Raw genomic sequence first — 19,437 nt, 5'->3', positions numbered from 1 at the left:
TAAGCTGTGTTTTCACTCTCTTCCCTCATTTTTGACCTCACACAGTGAGGTCACTGGAACAGCTGCCCAGGGAGGGCACGGAGTCTGTCTCTCTGACACATTCCTAACCCACCTGGATGTGTCCCTGTGTCACCTGCTGCAGGTGACCCTGTCCTGGCAGGGGTGTTGGACTGGGTAATGTCCTGAGTAAATGTGGTAATGTCCACAGTAAATATTTTTAATATATTAAAAACTTAAACTGAGTTCAGCACCATCACAGACATGCTCTTTTATTCAGCTTCTTCCTGACAAAGCTGAAAAGCTTTTACAGTTATTCCAAAAACTTAACTGATTCAGATGATATGGGGAGCAAGGCATTTCTGCAAAGTGCCTGTACTATATGAAATAATACATCACTAGTAGGGAAAAGCAAATGATACCAAAACCCCCCAGACACAGAACTTACCCTGTACATGACAAACACTAGAACAGCCAGGAGCAGTAACCCTGCTAGCACAGCCAAAATGATAACCCACACTGGCACAGGCATGGGCTGGGGCTGAATGCCCCATGTAATATTTGTAGCAACCTGACAGAAAAACACAATAAATCACATTTTGCATCACAGTGACATGCTCAGTTCATCCATGCATTTTCAATCTTGTATACCTTTATCCTATCGTGATTATAATCTCAAGCCAGTATAAATTACTTTTTTCCTCCAGAATGAATGAAAAGCCATAGATTCTTGGTGACATAAAGACTTCACTGACCCAAATTTAATAGGATTTTAAAGTTAAATTATAGTAGGGGGTTGGGGGTTGTTTTGCCTGGGTTTGCTTTCTTGCAATCAGTGGTAACATGGCAACATGTCTTCTGTAACTCTTGATGATTTTCAGTAAAACTTAGGAATCTGGAAATATTTTGGAATTAGAGAAAGATAATTAAGGGCTTTTCATTTTTTTTTTTTTTTTTTTTTTTCTTAAAAGGCAGTATATTTTGAAACAAAAAAATCAAGTCCACAAGGCTTGAGACAAAAAAAACCCAGCTAATAACAGACATTAGAAACCATATTTAAAAATAAGTTAATCATAATTTTTTTCTACCTTTTCCTTAAGATCTCTTAATCCTATAATGCTTACCAAAAACTTTCAATTTGCCAGCCCAAATATATCTTCCTTTCTGTTTGCACCCTGTCTCCTTTCCCTTTGAAACCCCCCATGGCACTTCCACCCTCACATATAAAGCTCATATATAGTGCTTCATATAATATAATGAAAGTTCATTATTCAAGCTGCAAGTGCTACTACAGTTGAAAACAAATTTCAGGTAAAACATTTCTCTAACAACACTGGCATTAACAGGAACAGGAGGACTGTTCACCATCATTTTTTTCATTTTCAATTAAGTCTTTCAAGCCACACATATTGTCAACTCCAGTCTGTTTTACCTTCAGCTGTATGTGTACAACTGAAATAAATACATGAAACAAATAGCTGATTAAATTAAAATTATACCAAGTCATAACAGTGTTACTCAACAATAAATGTCTTTGCACTAATTTTGAAGTGATTGTATAGGGATGCAAATGACTTACAACTGTAGAATTATGAATATCTTCAAAGGAAAGGTTCTTATAAGGGAACTCTATAACACTGAAGGAAGCAGACGATTTGAGAGAGTAGGAATGATTCTGATTTTCTTTCTGTGTAAAAAAAACAAAATTAGTATTGCATGTGGGTACAAAAACAACTTTAAATGTTTCAGAAACAGCGACAGAATATTCCCAATCACTCACATTCATGAAAGTTTGGGTCCAAAGGCGTGATTTTAAATACAATATTGCACTTTTTCCCCTCTCCAGGTGGCCAACTTGGCAGACAATCTTTAAACAGTCAGCAGTTCCACAGCCCTGTGTATAAAAATAGGAAGGATGTTCCAAGTGTGAAAATATTTGAAAATTCCTTAATGGTACTACTTTACCCACATATCTACATTGGCAAAGCACCATAAACTATTAAAATACATTAAATAACCTCCAGTATTGGATAATTACTCATAGCTTGCAGTTACAAAGGCAGTGATAAGGTAATATATTAATTTCCTATTAGAGATTTTTTTCCAATCATGTTTAGGGAGGGAAAAATCTTCCTTAGATTTGTTTTTAAGGACTCCTGGCAGCCCAGGAGTGCAGGTGTGTTGCCAGCAGCCCCGTGCTGAGAGCTCACCAGGGTGTGCACGTCCCCCTCCACAGCAGCCACGTCCCTCCGGCTGACGCGGTGCCCGCGCTGCTCCTCCCTGCCAAGGGTGTCATTCCTCTCATCTTCCTTGGAAGCAGAAATCTAGCACACACCAAGGGAACACAAACAATGACTCAGTACACTGCAGACTTCAAGCTGAAGGCCAAGAAAATACCAAACTGCAGTTTTCTCTCTTTCTATCCTAGCCATTCTTCAGACCCTAGCTAAAAATAAATCACTGCAAATCGTAGAGCAGAAGCACAGGAACGTTGTATTTATATATTCACTGAAGTTTCTGTTTGGTTATCAAAGGTTCACAAGCATTCTTTGTTGTTCTATACACTGAATATCTTCCCTCAGTCCTTTTTTTGCACTTGAACTAACATCCTGACATTTTCCTTAACTAACACACTGACTTCTTCTTGAACTAACACTCTGACTTCTTCTTGAACTAACACTCTGACTTTTATTGCTTCTTCTAAACTACCCTAGAAATCAAATCTCGTACACTCAGTTAAACTTGCTGGGCTCTATCTGGTGTTTCTTTGCCCAGCCCAGCCCAGGAAAAAGAAGTTTCTTCTGCTCTGTAAGTCCCACGTTTTGCTGGCGGTGGTAGGTAAACTCTATTGTCCTTTGTGACCTTTGGATGAATAGATAAATGCAATATAAAAAATAATACTATTCTCTTCAAGAAAAAAAAAAAAGAACAACAGACAATTTAGACAAACAGTCCAGAAGCACCTGGTTTGTTTTAGGTTTCAGTTCATGACCACATTCATTATAACTCTATTGCTTTGGACTTAGAACTCATATAGAACAGCCTTGAAGTTAAAAAATAAAAAAAAAAAAAAAAGGAAGAAAACCCCATAATAAAAGAAACAAGACAAATTGATCTTTGAGTCGATAATTTTGAGCTGCTGTCCACATTTTATTTCACCTGCTACATACATTGGCAAGTAGTGTGGAAAAGTGTAGACTTATTCATCAGCCACAGATGAAAAACTATCTCAGTTTGTCATATTTTCAGGGATTTGGCTATTTTGAGAACTCACAAAACAACCAAGCATACTTCAGTCCACTCAAAGGGAAAGTCTTGCTTACCTTAATTTTCAGTGGGTTGATTTCCATGTCAGAAGTGCAGTTCATGGGACCATCAATTTCATACTGCACAATGTACAACAGCGTGTTGTTTTTGTATTTGTAAGGCCACTGCAGAGTCATCATCACCTTGCTGAATGCACTTGGACCATTGTTTCTCAGCTGATTATGAAAATAAAATTTACAGATGTAAATAAATAATGCTATTCTCTCTGTTAATGTGCATGTAATTGTTACTTTATATTTGAACCACAAATCTGATGCTGCCACCACTCCCACCCCCAACCACTTATGGCAGCAGCATCAAAACTTTACCTAAAAGTGCTTTTAACTATTATTATTCACACAGTTCTCTTGGTAAGTTTGCTTAACTAAACAATCTAGATTAAATCTGTTATAATTCTTAAAAGGATATTTTCAATACTTAAATTTTTTCACAGCAAAATACTTCAGAGTAGTGATTCAGAACAGATAAGTACAATAATTTACAGCCATGAGCCATTTCCTGTGCTCACATTACTTGGAATGTTTTATCTAGATTTCAAAGGGCAAGAAAATAAAATATGTGTAGTTAGGCAGGTAATCAAGCCCTGTTACACTATTTTCAGGCATTCCACCCCTTCCTGGATATGCCAGTTATTGGCCTGGCATTAAAAAAGTAAAATAAAAAAAGAAAAGAAATCATAATTTACTCCAGAGAAAAGCTACACTAAAAGATTTATTTTCATTTATCACAGAACCATGTCACAGAAATTAGCAGTAATTCCACACCTCATAGATGTGCTGAACTAGAGGCCCAATGTCATCCTCTGTTTCAGGGTTCTCCTTGGGCTGCCAGTTTGCAATGGGAAGGAATATGTGGTCAGGGGACGACACACTAAACAGCAGAGCAAAGGAGGTGTCATTAGCAAGCATGAAAAAATAAATGGGGTTCTATAGGACATCTAAAGGAAAAAATCAACATGCTTAAAATACAATATCCACTCCTTCATCTTCTATATAAAACCTGAAAGAACAGAAGTGCTTTGAGTATTAAATGTTCAGTTCTGTTCTCTATGTTAAAAAAAAAGACACACACATCATCCAAACAAAACCAGTGTGAAATATTGTCATAATGAGAAATATTGGTAAAGCCTTAGCGGCATAGCCCTGAAAGCAATGAAGGTACCAATCATGCTCTTCCAGTGTGCCATCCCCCACCTCTCAGATACTGAACAGATTTGTCACAATAATGAATGTAGTGGAAAATTTAAAGAATTATGACTCAGGAATCCAAGGTAACTGGTTAGGCAAGAGGACTTTCAGGTGGGAAGTAGAGGTGATGGAGTCACCAAGTCATTACAATATTAATACTATGCTTAAGACTGAAGGATATTACAAACTTAAATTCCATAGAAACTTCAACTTTGGTTTCTGAGGTTTTCAGATGAAACCCCAGTCAGTTTGTGCAGGACAAAAGTGACCTTCAGAAATGTAAAACTACAAACAAGAGGGGTGATTTTTTCTTCTTCTAAAAATATCTCTAGTAATGGAGGCACAATATTCCTTTTTGGAATAAATTTTGTCATTATTTAGAATTATTTAAGATCCAAAAATCCAAAGGCTGGCTAGAGAAAACCATATTGTCTTTATGATTCAAAATTCCCTAAGCCATCCTGGAAAACTTATTGAGACCTGAAAGGAAGTTCAGTGAATATAAAGAAGCAGATGTGCAAAGTTCCTTAAAAGTGTTTATTAAAATAGTATTGCTTACCCTCTAATTTCAACAGCTGCTGAAATAGCAAGGTCAGCCTGATAATATGCTACTGGGCTCAGGTTGTCATACAGGTTGGAACTGCAAGGAAAATAAAAGGTAAATTCTTAAATGAAATAAGCAATAATTAAAAAAAACCCCTCCACACTTGAAAGTAATTGTATGTAACATAGAATGACTCCTGAGCCCCTGTAGGAAAGCACAGTTGCTAAAAAGTAAGGGCCAGATTCCAGCAAGTTCTCACCTAAATGCATGGAGCCCCAGCCTCTGCAGAGTGTGGGGGAGCCCCAGCAGGGAGAGGATGGTGAAGGACACAGAGTTAATGCTGACTCTGTCCTACAACTCTCATGTAAGAAAATACAGGGGACACTCCCCCTCAAAGTGGTGCTGGGAGCAGAATTTTGATCTCCTTTGACACATCTGGTTATTCTGTCCCCCCAACCAAACACTTTCCTTTACAAAGAATCCTGAATCTTCTGATCATTCTTCAGTGCTGCTGTAATCAGCAAACACCTGCAGCAGTGCTCTCCTCCTGACCTGTAAATACCTCAACTCTTTTAGAAACCAGACCTGCTCTGCTAGGAACTGAGCCAGCACTGCAGATCCAGCTTTGTGAGTTTAAGACAAGCAGTGTGATCCCTAAAAGCTGTCCCACATAATCCCTGGTGATGCCTGTCACTGTGAACTGTGATTACTCAGTTCCATGGCACCTCTGCTCACCCTTCTGCACCCACCAGTCACAGAAGGAATTTCCCTCCACAAAAGGCCTGAAACACCACAGGAACCTCCCTCCTCTTCCATCAGGAGACAAGCATGGCTTGAGCAGCCTCCCTGACTGTTCCTGACCCTGGGACAGCAGCATGTGACTGCTGGCAGCCTAAGGAAGGTGACAGGCACCCCAGAGCAGATCACTTCTGCAAAGAACAGTCCCATGCCACTGGCACACCTTGCCAGCTGATGGAGAAGGGAAAATTCAACAGACAGCAGTGGGAGATTAAAGAAATATTTCATGTGCCAAGGCCTTTGGTTGGTATGGCAAAACACTCCATCATTAAGATAGAATGGTAGCTTTAATCTTTCCCAACTCCCATATATGACACATGCATATGTGGATGAGATTAATTTATTCACTAAATTAAAAAAATGAAGCCCCTAAATAGGAAAAAAAGTGCTTTTGGTCCACCATGGAGAAGAAACAAAACAGGTGTATTCATACTGTCCATTAAAAACAACATAAAACTGCATTGGCTAAAGATAGTCCTAATGATCACATCTCCAGCCTTAAATATCATCTCCAGAAGTTACAAATTCTGATTTTTATATCAGATTAATATGACAGTGCTCATCTGATAGTTAACAGGAACACTACTGCTTTGTTCCATTTAGTTTTCAGACTCTTAGGCTGGCTCCTGTGATGGTTCACATATTGCAAACTTAAATTCCATAGAATCTTCAACTTTGGTGTCAGGGGTTTTCAGATGAAACCCCGGTCAGCCTAAGGAAGGTGGCAGACACCCCAGATGTGATGGTTCACTGCAGGTTGCTTCTGCTCTGACTGCCCCATACACTGCCTGCCCTGAAAGACTCTCCTCCTCTAAATACATCAAATTCTGGTTTTACATCAGAAGGAATTCAGAGTTCAAGCATCAGTTTTAAAAGAGGGATGTAAACCCAAAGTCATTCTGTGACACCACAAGCGTCAGCAGAGCACAGTGATACGCACATACAAATATTCTTACTTTTTCCTGTATTTTAGGAAACCTAACTCAATGTGGCTATTTTTCAAGTCATTACAAGGCAAAGACAAGAGAATTAGGTCAGAGTGGTACTGGTTTGCAGTCTATTTGCTGTGTGTGTCCTCTCCCAGGGGAGGTTCACCCGCAGAGATTTCCATACCTCCGGATCTGCAAGTCAAACTTGACAGAGGTGTCCATCTCAGACTGCTGGTGCACGCTGAAACGCAGGCCAGCCAGGAGCTGGGGAAACAAAAGCACTGTGGTTCAGTTGGAAGCACAATAAAACACACCATAAAAGCTTCTCAGTGCTATTAGACTGCAGTGAAATGGCTTGAGACTCCTGGTGATGAGAGAACACACAGAACTGGTAAATTCAAGTTGTCCAGTTCATCCAGGCTGGAAATGTACTGCCTTCTTGTATGTCCAGCCAAGGCAGCATCACTGCCATAAAATACAAAATAAGGATTGTATCTTGCTCCCCACACTTACTTCAGCCATTTCTACACATACCTGAGCCTTCCCAGGTACTGCAAAAAATTTTGTAATCTAAAGAGCAGGGAACACATTAATGATTCAAAGTTAATTCCCAAGCTTTGGTCTAAGTGAATTCATATTTGCTTTAATGTCTGTGAAGTTCAGCTTGATACACTTCAAAAGACTTTGGAAATAGCATTTATTTATCTGTACAAGATGGCTCTTAGAAAAAAAGCATCATGAAATTGTTATAACTGTGACTGATTTTCACTTCATTTCCTCATAAAATAAGACTTACTATGTCATATCACCTTAAAATCTGTCTCACTAACAGTTTTTTTAATTCTTCCAGTTTCAGCTACATTTGGTAGAATTGTAGAGCTTTCAGTGAAACAAAACTCGCTCCTTCCTCATGAAAGTAGGCAGAAAAGAGATGAACTACGGGAAAGAAGTGTTGTGAGCTAGCTCTTGATTATATCCTAAAAAATACATGTCAGATAAATATAAAAAATTCATGAGGGACCAAAGTCCATTAATTCCACTATTTAATGAATGACTCATTTTGAGTTGCATCACAAAACTCATGAACACTCCTTCCAGCCTTTAATTTAGCTGAAAAGTTAAAACCAACTACTGCTGTACTAACCAAATGTGGGCGGCTAAATGTCAGGTGTAATCTTAAATTCCTGGGAGAAAACTTCCTGCCCAAACACTGCTGTGATTAAGGAAACTGCCACCTGCCCCCTGGGTGACTATCAGACACCTGTTGGACCAAGCCTTACCTTAGTTCCTGCTTTCATGGGATTGCCCAGGTCACAAACGACCATGCGAGTCTGATTCTCTGTTTTAAAAGCACATGACAGTCTGGCCAAAGCCTGCAATAAACCAGAAAGAAACACTAAGGAATGCCATTCTTTACATTTGAGCACCTGGATGAAAGTCTGGAGAGAAGTCCTAGATATGCTGTATTAATTTTAATATCATGTCTCAGCCAAGTAATAAAATGAAATAAAATCTGAGTATGGAAGACTCCAAGGAGACAAATGTTTCTGATACAAGACAGACGTGTTCTCAAGGTTATAAAAGAGAGGGGCTTTGAAAAAATGGATCATTTTTCAGTGCTTTGAAATAATAGAAGCCACTAGAGATTTCCCCAGCAGCAGGTGAAGCATGACTCCTGAGAAGCAGCTGGGATTTCACCTCGTTGTTGCGAACGACGCCGATGAAATCCGCCTGGGGTGGAACCACGACGAAGAGCTCGGCTTCATAGGCTCCCTCCCCCTGGTTCTGGGCACTGACAATCAGGGTCAGGGGGTTGTCATCACCAATGTAGATCTGCTTCTGGTCACTGCAAGAAAACAGTGTGAAAATCAGCTCTGCATTAGGGTTTTAGATTGCATGGAAGTGGCTGAACTTAGAGAAATAGGAGACATTCTGAAATTTCAGGAAAATACCAGAGAAATCTGGAGGCAGTGCCTTTGCTTCAGGAGAGCTCTAAGGTATTTTTAAAAAACCCTAAGTCTACAATCAAATAGATTAAGTATTACATGGATCAAGTAAGTACAAATGGAGCAAGTATTACATGTTCTTTTGTAAGAATCTTGCCTGTAAAATGTACCACAAAACAAAAAACCACAAGGACCTTTTTCTCACGAGGAACAAACCATTATGGGCAGCTAAATCCCTGTGCACATTTTGAATTGCAGGCCCACTTTGCAGAGGTACAAGCACATATTTATAACAAAACTCAAGGGAAGGCTCAGCTACACAGAATAGAGCCAAGATCTCTGCAACACCTTTGGTTCAGACACAAAGAGACTATCTTAGCAAACAAAGTGTTTTCATTTCACCAACTACAAGCATACATCAGGGTATCTGCACTGATGTCAAGTGATACTGAGGTGTTTGCATGAATTAGTGCTTGTGAAGTGTCCTATCTACAATATCCATATGCTATAATGCATTAAAAAACAGATTATGAGATAATCCAGCAAGAGAGGGTTTAGGCCACACAAAGTAAAAAAAAAAGCTGACTCATGAATGAATTACCACTGACAAATTGTTTCTTTGTTTCAGGTTTGATAAAAGATACTACCAATAACAACAATTTGTTTTTCATACATATGAGAAGAGAACCCTACTCCTCTCCTTGCTGGATAAAATCACATCTTCATGTGTCTATCTAACATTAAACAACACAACAGAGATACAATGGCAGCTAGCAGTGGTTTATTCTCACTACATATGTCCAGCTTAGCAAATAAATAAATAAATATGGCCTACTTAGAGTGGAGGCTAGGGTGGGAGTGGGAGTGGTGCATTACATGCTAAAGGCATTAGGTTCCAAAGCAGAAAATGGGTTTTCTTTAAAGCATATAAACCTGAGTTTGGATTGCATGCAATCAGGAGTCCTACTTAGTTCAACACATCTCTTAAACAAAAGTATTACCAGTTACTGAATTTTAGACTTCAGGTAGGGAAATTGTTTTTCCTTGTATTTTTGTCATGTATTTACCTTTCTACTGACACCTCCAGCTTTGGTTTGCAGATGTTATCATCCCCACAATCCAGCAGGATATGGGCCTATGGAAAAATCCAACACACACTGTTGTAGTAATTCCTTCATCTGTTCTAACATACATCTTCAATAATACTGTTTCACCAGCACATTAAAAAATTCCACATAGCTGGTTATGAAGTGTTTTCATGCCATTAATCTCAGAAGAGAACAAATAAGTTTTTATATGTGGGGGACACTGTGCCTCATCCTGCCCTACTGCAATTCTAGGATTTAACCTTAACCATCTCTCCATACTTTGAACAATCCCTTCATATTAAGGGATTAATGCTCTTTACAAACAAGTGTAAAAAATTTGTAAAAAAGGGCAGAAAAACTATTTATATTACCTTAATAGAACTACAGGGGAAAACATAATGTACATAGAGCAGCATGGTATGAGAATGGATGAAAGCCTTGACTATTAACTCTTGCAGGACTATTCTAACTGATTTTCTCCCTAAGATGAAGCAATGCTCTGAGTTCTCTGATCCCAGGCTGTGTGAGCAGGGTACCTGTCTGCTCATGTTGGCAGGAGTGAACTGGTTGAGGATAGGGTGCAATCCTGTGGCATCTGCAGCTGTTCTGTAATCCAGACGATATTCCATGAAAATAGTGATGGGAGTCAGCTTGTCTCTGAACTCAGATTCATCCTGAGGAAACCAAAGGTTTCAATCACAATTCAAATGGAGTAGAAATGGAGAGGCCAAAACATGAAAACTTCTGAGCTCTTTTCAAAGCAGAAAATCTCTTGTCAGAAAACCTGCACAATTTTAGCAGTAACATGCCTGTTTAAAACATGGAAAACTGGAGCATACATCAATATTAAGTCATGGAAATCCAGTAACAAGGAGCCTAAAGGCTACACAACTCTGCTCTTTCCTGTCAGACCAACCTCAGCCTGCTTCTAAGATCCCTCAGAGATACTCATCTTTGGACTTCCAATTTTTCCTTCCTAAAATTATTACTTGGCACTTGGAAGTTGCTGACTTTCATGCTGTTCATTTGAAATCATTCTGCTTATCAAATGTTGATCCTGCCTTTCAGAGAACTTACAAACCTACATCTCTTAGCTTTACATCAGCCACAGATCTGCTCAGTGTAAACTCTGCTTCCTTTCTGAGAGTAATGAAAACTACTGACTCTAGCACAGCTTACTTCAGGATCTTATTTCAGAAGATGCCTTCTGTGGGCAGAAACTTATTGATTACCTACAGTTTTAAACCAGTTTTGCACCCCATTTATGATCATTTCACACAGGTGATGTGTCATTACTTTCTTTATGAAAATATCAGGTGGAAATGTGCTAAATCTTTACTAATCCAGAGATCTGAGATGTCTAATTCCATATAAAACCCACTGACAAAAGTAAGGTCAAAGAAAGTATTACCCACCCTCCATGAATCTTAATGATTGCCAGCATTTTTATTTGTTTTTTTTAGTGGGAAGCAAGTATTGTTTGTGTTTGATTTATAAGTGCTCAGAGATAAATCTGAGCTGCATAGAACTTACATAGCTACACACAGTGTTTCTTCTACTGATTAAAACTTTTTAATTGTCTTAGCATCTGTTCACATTTGTGGGGATGAAAACAGAAAGAGAAAAACAAACTTAGTACTTCAACTTTCTCCATCTCCTCTGCTACTTGCTTATTTTGGCTTGTCAGTTGCAGGTTCATATTTTTCTTCCATTTTTAACCTCCAAAGTAGAGGGGACACCTCTGCTTATTGACTTTCATGTTTCTTGGAAATTATAGCTAATTTGGTGCCTGGATGGCTTATCCAAGAAGTCCAGAACAAAGTCCTGAATTGAATTTCCAATGCATTTAGGGACCAGGACCTTAGACACAAGAAGATTCATCATTCATGCTGTGACAGCAGCAGTAATTCAGGACAGATGTATGCCTTTAGTAATTTCAGGTCCATCCACTGAAAACAAAGTTTTTTCTTGTTGCTTTGTTTTTTTTTTTTTTCAAACACCTAACACAATGAACTTATAACAGACAAAGCACCAAAAACTATTTGCTTAGAACATGAATGGCTGCTTACCCTCAAGAAGGCATCGAGTTCCTCGCAGTTCATTTTGCCCCCCTTTGTAATTGTCATGTTCTTAGAGTGGCTGGGCTGTTTGCTGTGCAGAAACAGAGCTCTCCTGATGGCTCCTTTCTGCTTCAGCTTGTCCAGCAGCAGCTCCACCTGGAAATCTGGCCAAGCCAAAGGGTTTGGGTTAGGGATGTTTCATTCCATTGAACACAGTGCAGAATTCCCTCAGAAACTGAGCTGAACACTGATTTCAAATACAACACAAACCTAGTGCTTGCCCCTCTTAAAACCTCCAGTTCTTTCCATGTAAAATCTGTCACTACATTAGTTCTCAAGCACTGCTGCTGTCCTAAATTGGATTCTGCTTTCTCTTTAAACACTGGAAATATCCAAGAACACAGATACATTTATAATTTGTAATTGCTGTAGAACAGCAAGAACTAGAGTTAGAATTTTTTCCACTAAAAAATTTAAAGCAATGTTGCACATAACCTTTGTATTTTTAAATGCTATTGCTAATCTAATTACTTGAAATACTTGATATAGATAATAAAACTTGTAATACAAAACAGATATTCATATGAGCCTCCCAAGATCACACCTCCTCTGTACGTGCCACAGAAAATAAAGGAAAAGATTTTGCAATGAGTAGACACTACCTGCTTGCCACACTACAAAATCTCCTGGAGAGAACTTAAACACTTGTTAAGTTAATCTTTTCCTGATTGTGATCTGAGAATCTGATGAAAAAGGTCAGTGATATCAATCAGAAAGTCATGACCTCAACAGGATGCGACAAGTTCCCTGTGGCTTGTTTGTATCTCTCAGGCCCAGCAATGCACATACTTGAATATTCTTGTCTGAAAATCCCCTCAATGAGAGTTACTGTAAATTCTGTAAAACACAAAGGGCTTTCCAAGACTGGTTAACCACATAGTTGAACATATGTTTAAAGTCTCAGATCTGGTCAAATGACTTCTACACCAGTGCAGCCAAAAACGCCTGCTGAAGAGTCCCATGGATGTACATGCCACCCAAGTGGCAGCAGTGGCTGCAAAGGGCACCCAGCTGTTTGTCATGACAACAACACCACCAGTGCTCCTGTCTGCAAACAATGCAACACAACTTCCAATTTTTGAATGAGCAGAACTTACTGAGTGAGTTGGGGAGCTTTCCTTTGCCATCCGCCTTTAAGCAGAACTTCACTTTGAAGCTGTTTGGGAGGAAAAAAAAATAATTTCCCACACTTTTCTCTCATTTTCTTCTAAAACTCCTCACTATTTATTTCTTTTCTGATGTATCCTCTTTTTGAGACTCTAGCTTATTCCCAAAAGCTATTTTCTATTGATGGAAGAGAAACAATAATCTATTAATAAGTAGGCAGAACTGCAGGCAGTGCAAAGCTTTGGAGTCTTGATTCATCTAGGGACAATCACCTGTGGACTGGAATGTTTATTTCTGTAATCAGATGGGTCTGATTTATAAACCTATCATACTGACCCTGAAAAGAAAGTTAGCAGTAGGAGGGGAAAGTGGGTTGGGATAATAGCCTGGGAACCAGAAGCAAAATCAGTTTACAGAGCAGATCATTGCCCCAGTGTGTGTTAGTGGGTAAAACACTGCAAATACCATGGGATGTGCTGATGTCTTGGGAAGACCCTACTCTGCTCAACAGGGACCCCTGGCAGTCTCTGCAGTTTTTGGGACTCAGTCTGGCATCTAAAGACAGTGCTGCTCCTCCAACTGCTGTCAGAGAGTTCTTATTTTGTAATGCTTGCTCTTTCAGAAAAATCTGTGTTTGTCCTTTTTTTTTTTTAATTAGCTGACTAGACTTCCTGAGACCTTTCAAAATTGGAAACTTACAAAATTAGAACCCAAGAAATCCCTCCCCTCAAATGAAAACATAGATACTCTGCTTACCAAGACACTTTTACATCTTCCAGTGAACAGGCTTTGTTTTCTGGGTTTAGAATGGTTGGATTAACTTCCAGGGCAGCATTTACTCTAATAACTGGTCTTGCCCTGCAAAGAAAACATCCTCTTGAAGAGCACTCAACACCATGTTTGACATTGCCCCCCCATCAAATTGTGCAATGTACACAAACACACAGTATTTATTGAAACCACAAGAAAAACAAGCAACCATTGACTAGATGAAGCTTTTCTGTGCCCTTTCATTTCCATCAGCCACAACATGGACAACTGTGTAAAGAGGAAGTCCTATCTACTTATAGCACAGACCAACATGTTCTCCCAAAATGAGCAAGCTGGGATGAGAATATTGGGATTCCAGTGTAACAGCTTGCAGCTGCTGCACCAGAATCTAGAAAACTGTCACTCAGAAAGCCTTGAAGACAGCTTATTTATGTTTTCTCCTGACCACATATTATTGAGAAAGATGAATTTTAGGCAGCAGACAGGTTTACTCAGTAAAAAAAGCAGTATAGTGTTTTTTCACCTCCAGAGGTTTGGATGGTGGGGTGCCAGATTTTCAGACTTCCCTGATCCTGCTTTCTTTGGTAGCTCCAGAACTCTACTGAGCTTTCACTCAGGTACAAGCACAGAGGGACCCTTACCTGTACAGAACAGCTGTGTCAACACCAAAGGCTCCAACAATCAAGTCTGGAAAGAAAGGAAACACCCCACACATTACACCTTGCTTTGTGAAATATGCTGTTGCTCAAGGGTGGGGCTGTACTGAGTTATTGCAAAGTGCCATTTGGAGCAGAGGACCTGGATATCCATTTTTGTCCACATCTGTGGCTCCTTTCAGGGAGTACCCAAAGCTGGGGGGCATAGTGCGAGCAGCCCACTGCCCTTCCAGGACCTGGGATGGGATGACATTCAAACCACTTGCTCCTCCATTGTAGATGTACACCAGTCCTCTCTTGTCCTCTCCACCATATGGTGCAGCAACTGCAATGTCTGAAAACCAAAAGAAGAATCATCAATGTCTCCAGACACAAATTAGAACATATTTGTGCTTACATCAATCAATAACTCCTAATATTACAGTTTCAATGTGTGTCAGGATAGGAATGTGCTCTTTGTTGATGGAGTGACAAAACTATCTTTTGCCCTCTCAAAAAGGAAAGAAGCTTAGAAGTTTCTCTCTAAGACACCTCATAAGACTTTGAGGACTTCACCTCAAACTTGAAGATAGCTAATTAGACAGAAGCCAAGAAGTCTGCCTAAACAATTCACTATTAAAAGAAGAGAACAAAGAAACTAATTGCTTTTGTGAAGTGTTTTACCAAGAGCAAAAACTTCTTGCACCTAACTCAGTTTTTCTCTATTTGTTATTTTGCCTTCTATTAAACTTTTTTGTTTCTAGCCCTGGAACAGAAGCCATCTTGCTAATTTTATGCCTCCAAAAGTAGCTGAGCTACCTTGAGTAAGCAATAGACTTCCAAAAGCATATAAGACATAGCTCAAAGAGGCAACTATTACTTGTCAGTAGGGAGGAAGTGCAACCAGCCTTTAAAATGCTCATCAACATTTGTTTGTTTATTACTCTTTTCATTTGTTCTGTTTTTCCTTATATTATTGGATGCTGGTTTTTTTACAAAGTAAAAATGTTTAATAAGAACATGTTAACATGTGTATGGGGAGAGGAAGGGGAGAAATAGTTCTACAAAACCTTCTCCACTTTGGTGACTTTTTTTGCAGTAAAATCATAAGGATTTGGAATGCTTTTGAGATTATTAAAACAAGCAGAGTTAGTCACTGTGGGCGCCAAACCACAAAACTAAGTGTGACTCTTTCCATTTCCATTACATGCTCATGCTCCTCCAAAGGGTGGGACATATTAATAATTCTGGAAATTTTAAATTATCCTAAACCAATGGTAAATATTAAAATCCAGCCTATCCCATAGCTTGGCAGCATGCTTTATGGAGAATTTACAGTTAGTGCAGCTATTCTATCTCTTAAATTTAAAAGTACTCACTGTAAATGATTAATAAATAGTACGAAACAAAATGCTAATTAGACTATCTGTAAGGACAGCTTTAGAAGTGCACCTATGATCTAATTTCAACATTTCCACAGACAGTTTGAGGACCAAACACAAAGCACTACTTGGAATAGTTATGTTTCTCCTTCCTCTTCTCTGAAATTTGGGAAAGTTTGATGAAAAGAATAAGGACTCAAAAGTTTACAGTTTTGTATTTTTGACTCCTATTTACAAACTTCATGAAGACAGCAAAAATTCCTATCTTGCACCATCCTGTGATGGAAGGCATTTTAATTAACACACCCAAAATGAGGCAGAGCAATAAAACCCAAAACAAACAGACTAAGTAACAGCAAAGCCATTTGAAAGAGGCAGCTTTTGCTATGATTCTCTTTCCTGCAATGTATTTCAAATGTAAGTATGGTGGAATCAAAAAATGTTTGGGGTAATCTCATTAAGTGACTGGAATTTTGGCTGTCAGTTCTCCAATGGCTTCTGTAAATAGCTGCAGTGATAGTGCATCTTCACACTGATTCCACATCCAGTTAGGAACTAAAAAGGTCCCTTCCAATTTCAACTACACTGTGAAGTTATGACTTCATCAAAAATAAATTAGAGCTACCTGGGAATTTGAAGTAATGATCTATTGTAATTTTTGATCTAACAGAAAATACTTAGCTTGCAAGCACAATGGGAAAAAATGAAGATTTTTTGGTGGAACTCAAATTCTCACTACTCTTTAGGCAACACTGGAGTATAATGGGCATTAAAAATTGTTCTCCCTAGGATTCCTGGAAACCTCCATCCCAACACTATGTGATTCTTGTCTGCTTTATTGTTTTTCATTCCTATCAGAAACTAACAAGAAGCTGGGGGAAGGGGCTTGAGAGTCTCAGCTCCAGTTGTGTCAGATTCAAACTTCTCTTCCAGTTACTTAAGACACTCAGCTCTTGGTACATCTGCTATGCAGTATTTCCACCAAACTCTTCCATATTGAATAGTAAATTAAAAAAACCCAAACCCTACTCTTTTCTCAGGAAGAACTTTTTTATATGAACATTTTTAAGCAGCAATCTGAAATCAAACCTTCTTTTCTGTCATCATTGTGTTTCTAGAGAGGAAAATGATCTTTAAACAACAGAAATTATATTGAAGATGTGTAACAGGTCACAGTGGAGAGTCAGGTATTTTACTGAAGTTTCTATTGTGGTCATGGCTTAGGAAGCAATCAGGTGGTCAGGGTAAGAGCTAGAGCAGTCCATGTTGTGTCAGTGGTATAGCCTCTGCTCGATGCATCCGTGGAACTCCTGCTGGCATTCCTGGGAGTAGCACACAAGCATCGAAGGGAGTCTAAATCTCAGCATCCCTCACTCACTCATGGCTACAGCACTGAGGGTTTGTGTGCAGGATCCACATTCTCTGTGCTGGCTGGGCTCCCCTGGTGCCCTGTGCAGGCTGACCTAGAACAGAGACTAGACTGGGCTAAAGAATAAAGCAGGGATTTATTAAAAGGCCTCAATGGATGCACCTTAGGCTGCAGAAGAGCCCAGTCAGGGCTAGACCCAAGGTGAACTCAAAATGGTCACAAAATGGACACCTGGTCACAGGGTCTCTCACATTTATAAGTTCTGGTCCATTTGCATATTGGAGTTAATTGTCCAGTTATAGCTTTAGCCCATGAAGTCCCATCCTTCTTGCTTTTCTCTCTTCAGTCCACATTGTTTATGCTCTTGGGCCTGAAATTTGTCCTTGGTCCCCAGCTAGAGAAGGAATCGTTACCATGCCCTAATATGGAGCTCAGAATTACACACTAAAGCAGTACAGAATCTGAAAAATATAAAAGCTAAAACCTGAGGCATCACCCTCCACAACCAGGAGATCTTGATCAGGAATCAATATTGTATTTGCAGGGAATGTCTTGACGAAGGCAGGAATGACACATCTGATTCCATGTTCTCAGAAGGCTAATTTATTACTTTATAATACTATAGTATATTAAAGAATACTGTACTAACTATACTAAAGAATACAGAAGAGGTACTTACTGAATGCTAAAAAAATAATAATGAAAACTCATGACTCTTTCCAAAATCTTGACACAGTTTGGCCTCAGTTGACCAAAGAGTTAAAACAGCTCAGACCAGCATCCAATCAGGCAACCACCTTTGGGTAAACAATCTCCAAACACATCCCACATGAGAAAAATGCAGGAGAAGCAAATAAGATAAAAATTGTTTTCCTTTCCTCTGAAGCTTCTCAGCTTCCCAGAAGAAAAATCCTTAGTAAAGAATTTTTTTCAGAGAATGTGAATACCACAAATCAGCATCCTACCGTTGAAGCCATCCTGATCCAGGTCCCCCAGGGGTGCGATGGAGCTGCCGAACCGCGCAAAGATCTCAAAGCCGTTCAGCTTTGCTGTCTGAAACCCTCCCGAGGCTTGCTGAAGGCAGATGGTTACTTGGCCAACCTCCTGAAGCTTCCCATCTGAGCTTCGATCCATAAAAAGAGGGGCTCCAATAAACAGATCTGTGTAACTGGACCAAAACAGGACAGAGCTCTTCAGCAGCAGCAGGAAAATTCATTCTCTTCAGCACTGTTAGCTCAGCCCTGAAGTCAACACTCAGATGAAAGCTAACTATCTTTAAATTCAACTGAAAGCAAATATTTATTGACCAAGTAAGCACAAATACATAAAAATTTAATGGGCCTTAAGCATGTGAATATACACATGTATTTATGCAGATAAATGCAAAAACAAACCTACAAATGTTAAAACAAATGTGTGGTGCTATCAAAAGAGTCATGCAGATGTGTTAAACCAGCAATGAAGAGAGAAATCTAGATTGTGGGAAAGACCTTTTAATAAATTTTTTCTTTCCAGAAACAAGTTGGGTGGCATTGGTGAGAAGAGGGAGAAGAGGACACTTACTTGTCCCCATTGATATCTGTGGCAGCCACCGAATACCCAAAATAGGCAGCCATCTGGAAAACAGAATTCAAACCAAACCCATGAGTTGTAGTGATACAAACAAACAACTTTACACAAATCTGTACACAAAATACATCAGGGAGATGATAACATAAGCCACAAATTTTATTTTTTCCTTTCTTTTTTGTTCTTTTTCCATACTCTTAGAAAGTAAACCTGTTGGTTACTTTTCTCATTTCCCCTTTCATGATCCAGTCTCTTTCCCAGCTCTCAAAACAGGCAGCATTTCCTTCATTTAAATAGGATTAGAATTTCCTCAGACTTCATAAAATGTTGCTTTGGCAATCAAGCCAGTAATATACAGACTATTATCTAGTACTCTAAATAGTGCTGCAGCATAGGAAAGGCTTCCTGGCCCCCCACCACAGTCAGCAGAGCCACCCACCTGCTCTCCAGTGAAGTTGTGCATGGAGGACATGTTTTTCCCATTGTAAATGGACACCTGCACGTGAAGAAATACACATTACAGCAAACCAGCAATAGTCACCTTTTTTTATTTATTGTAAAGTTTAATGTTTCAAATTTTTTACCATGCCCAGAGTTCTTGCTGCCCGTGGGACTCCTGACACAAAGTCTGAAACATAAAGCAAGAAACAGATAACAGTCAGGTCCCA

At 39.2% G+C, this 19,437-nt stretch overlaps 1 protein-coding gene across 2 annotated transcripts in view; it reads right to left on the bottom strand.

Annotated features, from left to right (window-relative positions):
* Window positions 1-19,437, bottom strand: part of ITGAV (integrin subunit alpha V) — a 47,929-nt gene that overhangs the window by 5,733 nt on the left and 22,759 nt on the right. For both annotated transcript variants that reach the window (XM_030952197.1, XM_030952198.1), the window contains exons 9-29: window positions 19,354-19,397; window positions 19,209-19,265; window positions 18,764-18,816; window positions 18,166-18,368; window positions 14,613-14,804; window positions 14,456-14,501; window positions 13,800-13,901; window positions 13,034-13,092; window positions 11,886-12,040; window positions 10,353-10,490; window positions 9,796-9,863; window positions 8,481-8,628; window positions 8,063-8,155; window positions 6,967-7,046; window positions 5,071-5,151; window positions 4,089-4,194; window positions 3,321-3,479; window positions 2,208-2,321; window positions 1,778-1,891; window positions 1,577-1,684; window positions 446-568 (exon numbers count right to left, since the gene is read on the bottom strand). In XM_030952197.1, coding sequence (XP_030808057.1) covers window positions 446-568; window positions 1,577-1,684; window positions 1,778-1,891; window positions 2,208-2,321; window positions 3,321-3,479; window positions 4,089-4,194; window positions 5,071-5,151; window positions 6,967-7,046; window positions 8,063-8,155; window positions 8,481-8,628; window positions 9,796-9,863; window positions 10,353-10,490; window positions 11,886-12,040; window positions 13,034-13,092; window positions 13,800-13,901; window positions 14,456-14,501; window positions 14,613-14,804; window positions 18,166-18,368; window positions 18,764-18,816; window positions 19,209-19,265; window positions 19,354-19,397 — 2,243 coding nt within the window. The remainder of the gene's footprint in view (window positions 1-445; window positions 569-1,576; window positions 1,685-1,777; window positions 1,892-2,207; window positions 2,322-3,320; window positions 3,480-4,088; window positions 4,195-5,070; window positions 5,152-6,966; window positions 7,047-8,062; window positions 8,156-8,480; window positions 8,629-9,795; window positions 9,864-10,352; window positions 10,491-11,885; window positions 12,041-13,033; window positions 13,093-13,799; window positions 13,902-14,455; window positions 14,502-14,612; window positions 14,805-18,165; window positions 18,369-18,763; window positions 18,817-19,208; window positions 19,266-19,353; window positions 19,398-19,437) is intronic.

This window comes from Camarhynchus parvulus, chromosome 7 (assembly GCF_901933205.1).
Source record: "Camarhynchus parvulus chromosome 7, STF_HiC, whole genome shotgun sequence".
Classification (NCBI taxonomy): domain Eukaryota; kingdom Metazoa; phylum Chordata; class Aves; order Passeriformes; family Thraupidae; genus Camarhynchus; species Camarhynchus parvulus.
Note: the sequence above shows the minus strand (reverse complement) of the source record. Positions and strands in the feature narration are given on the sequence as shown.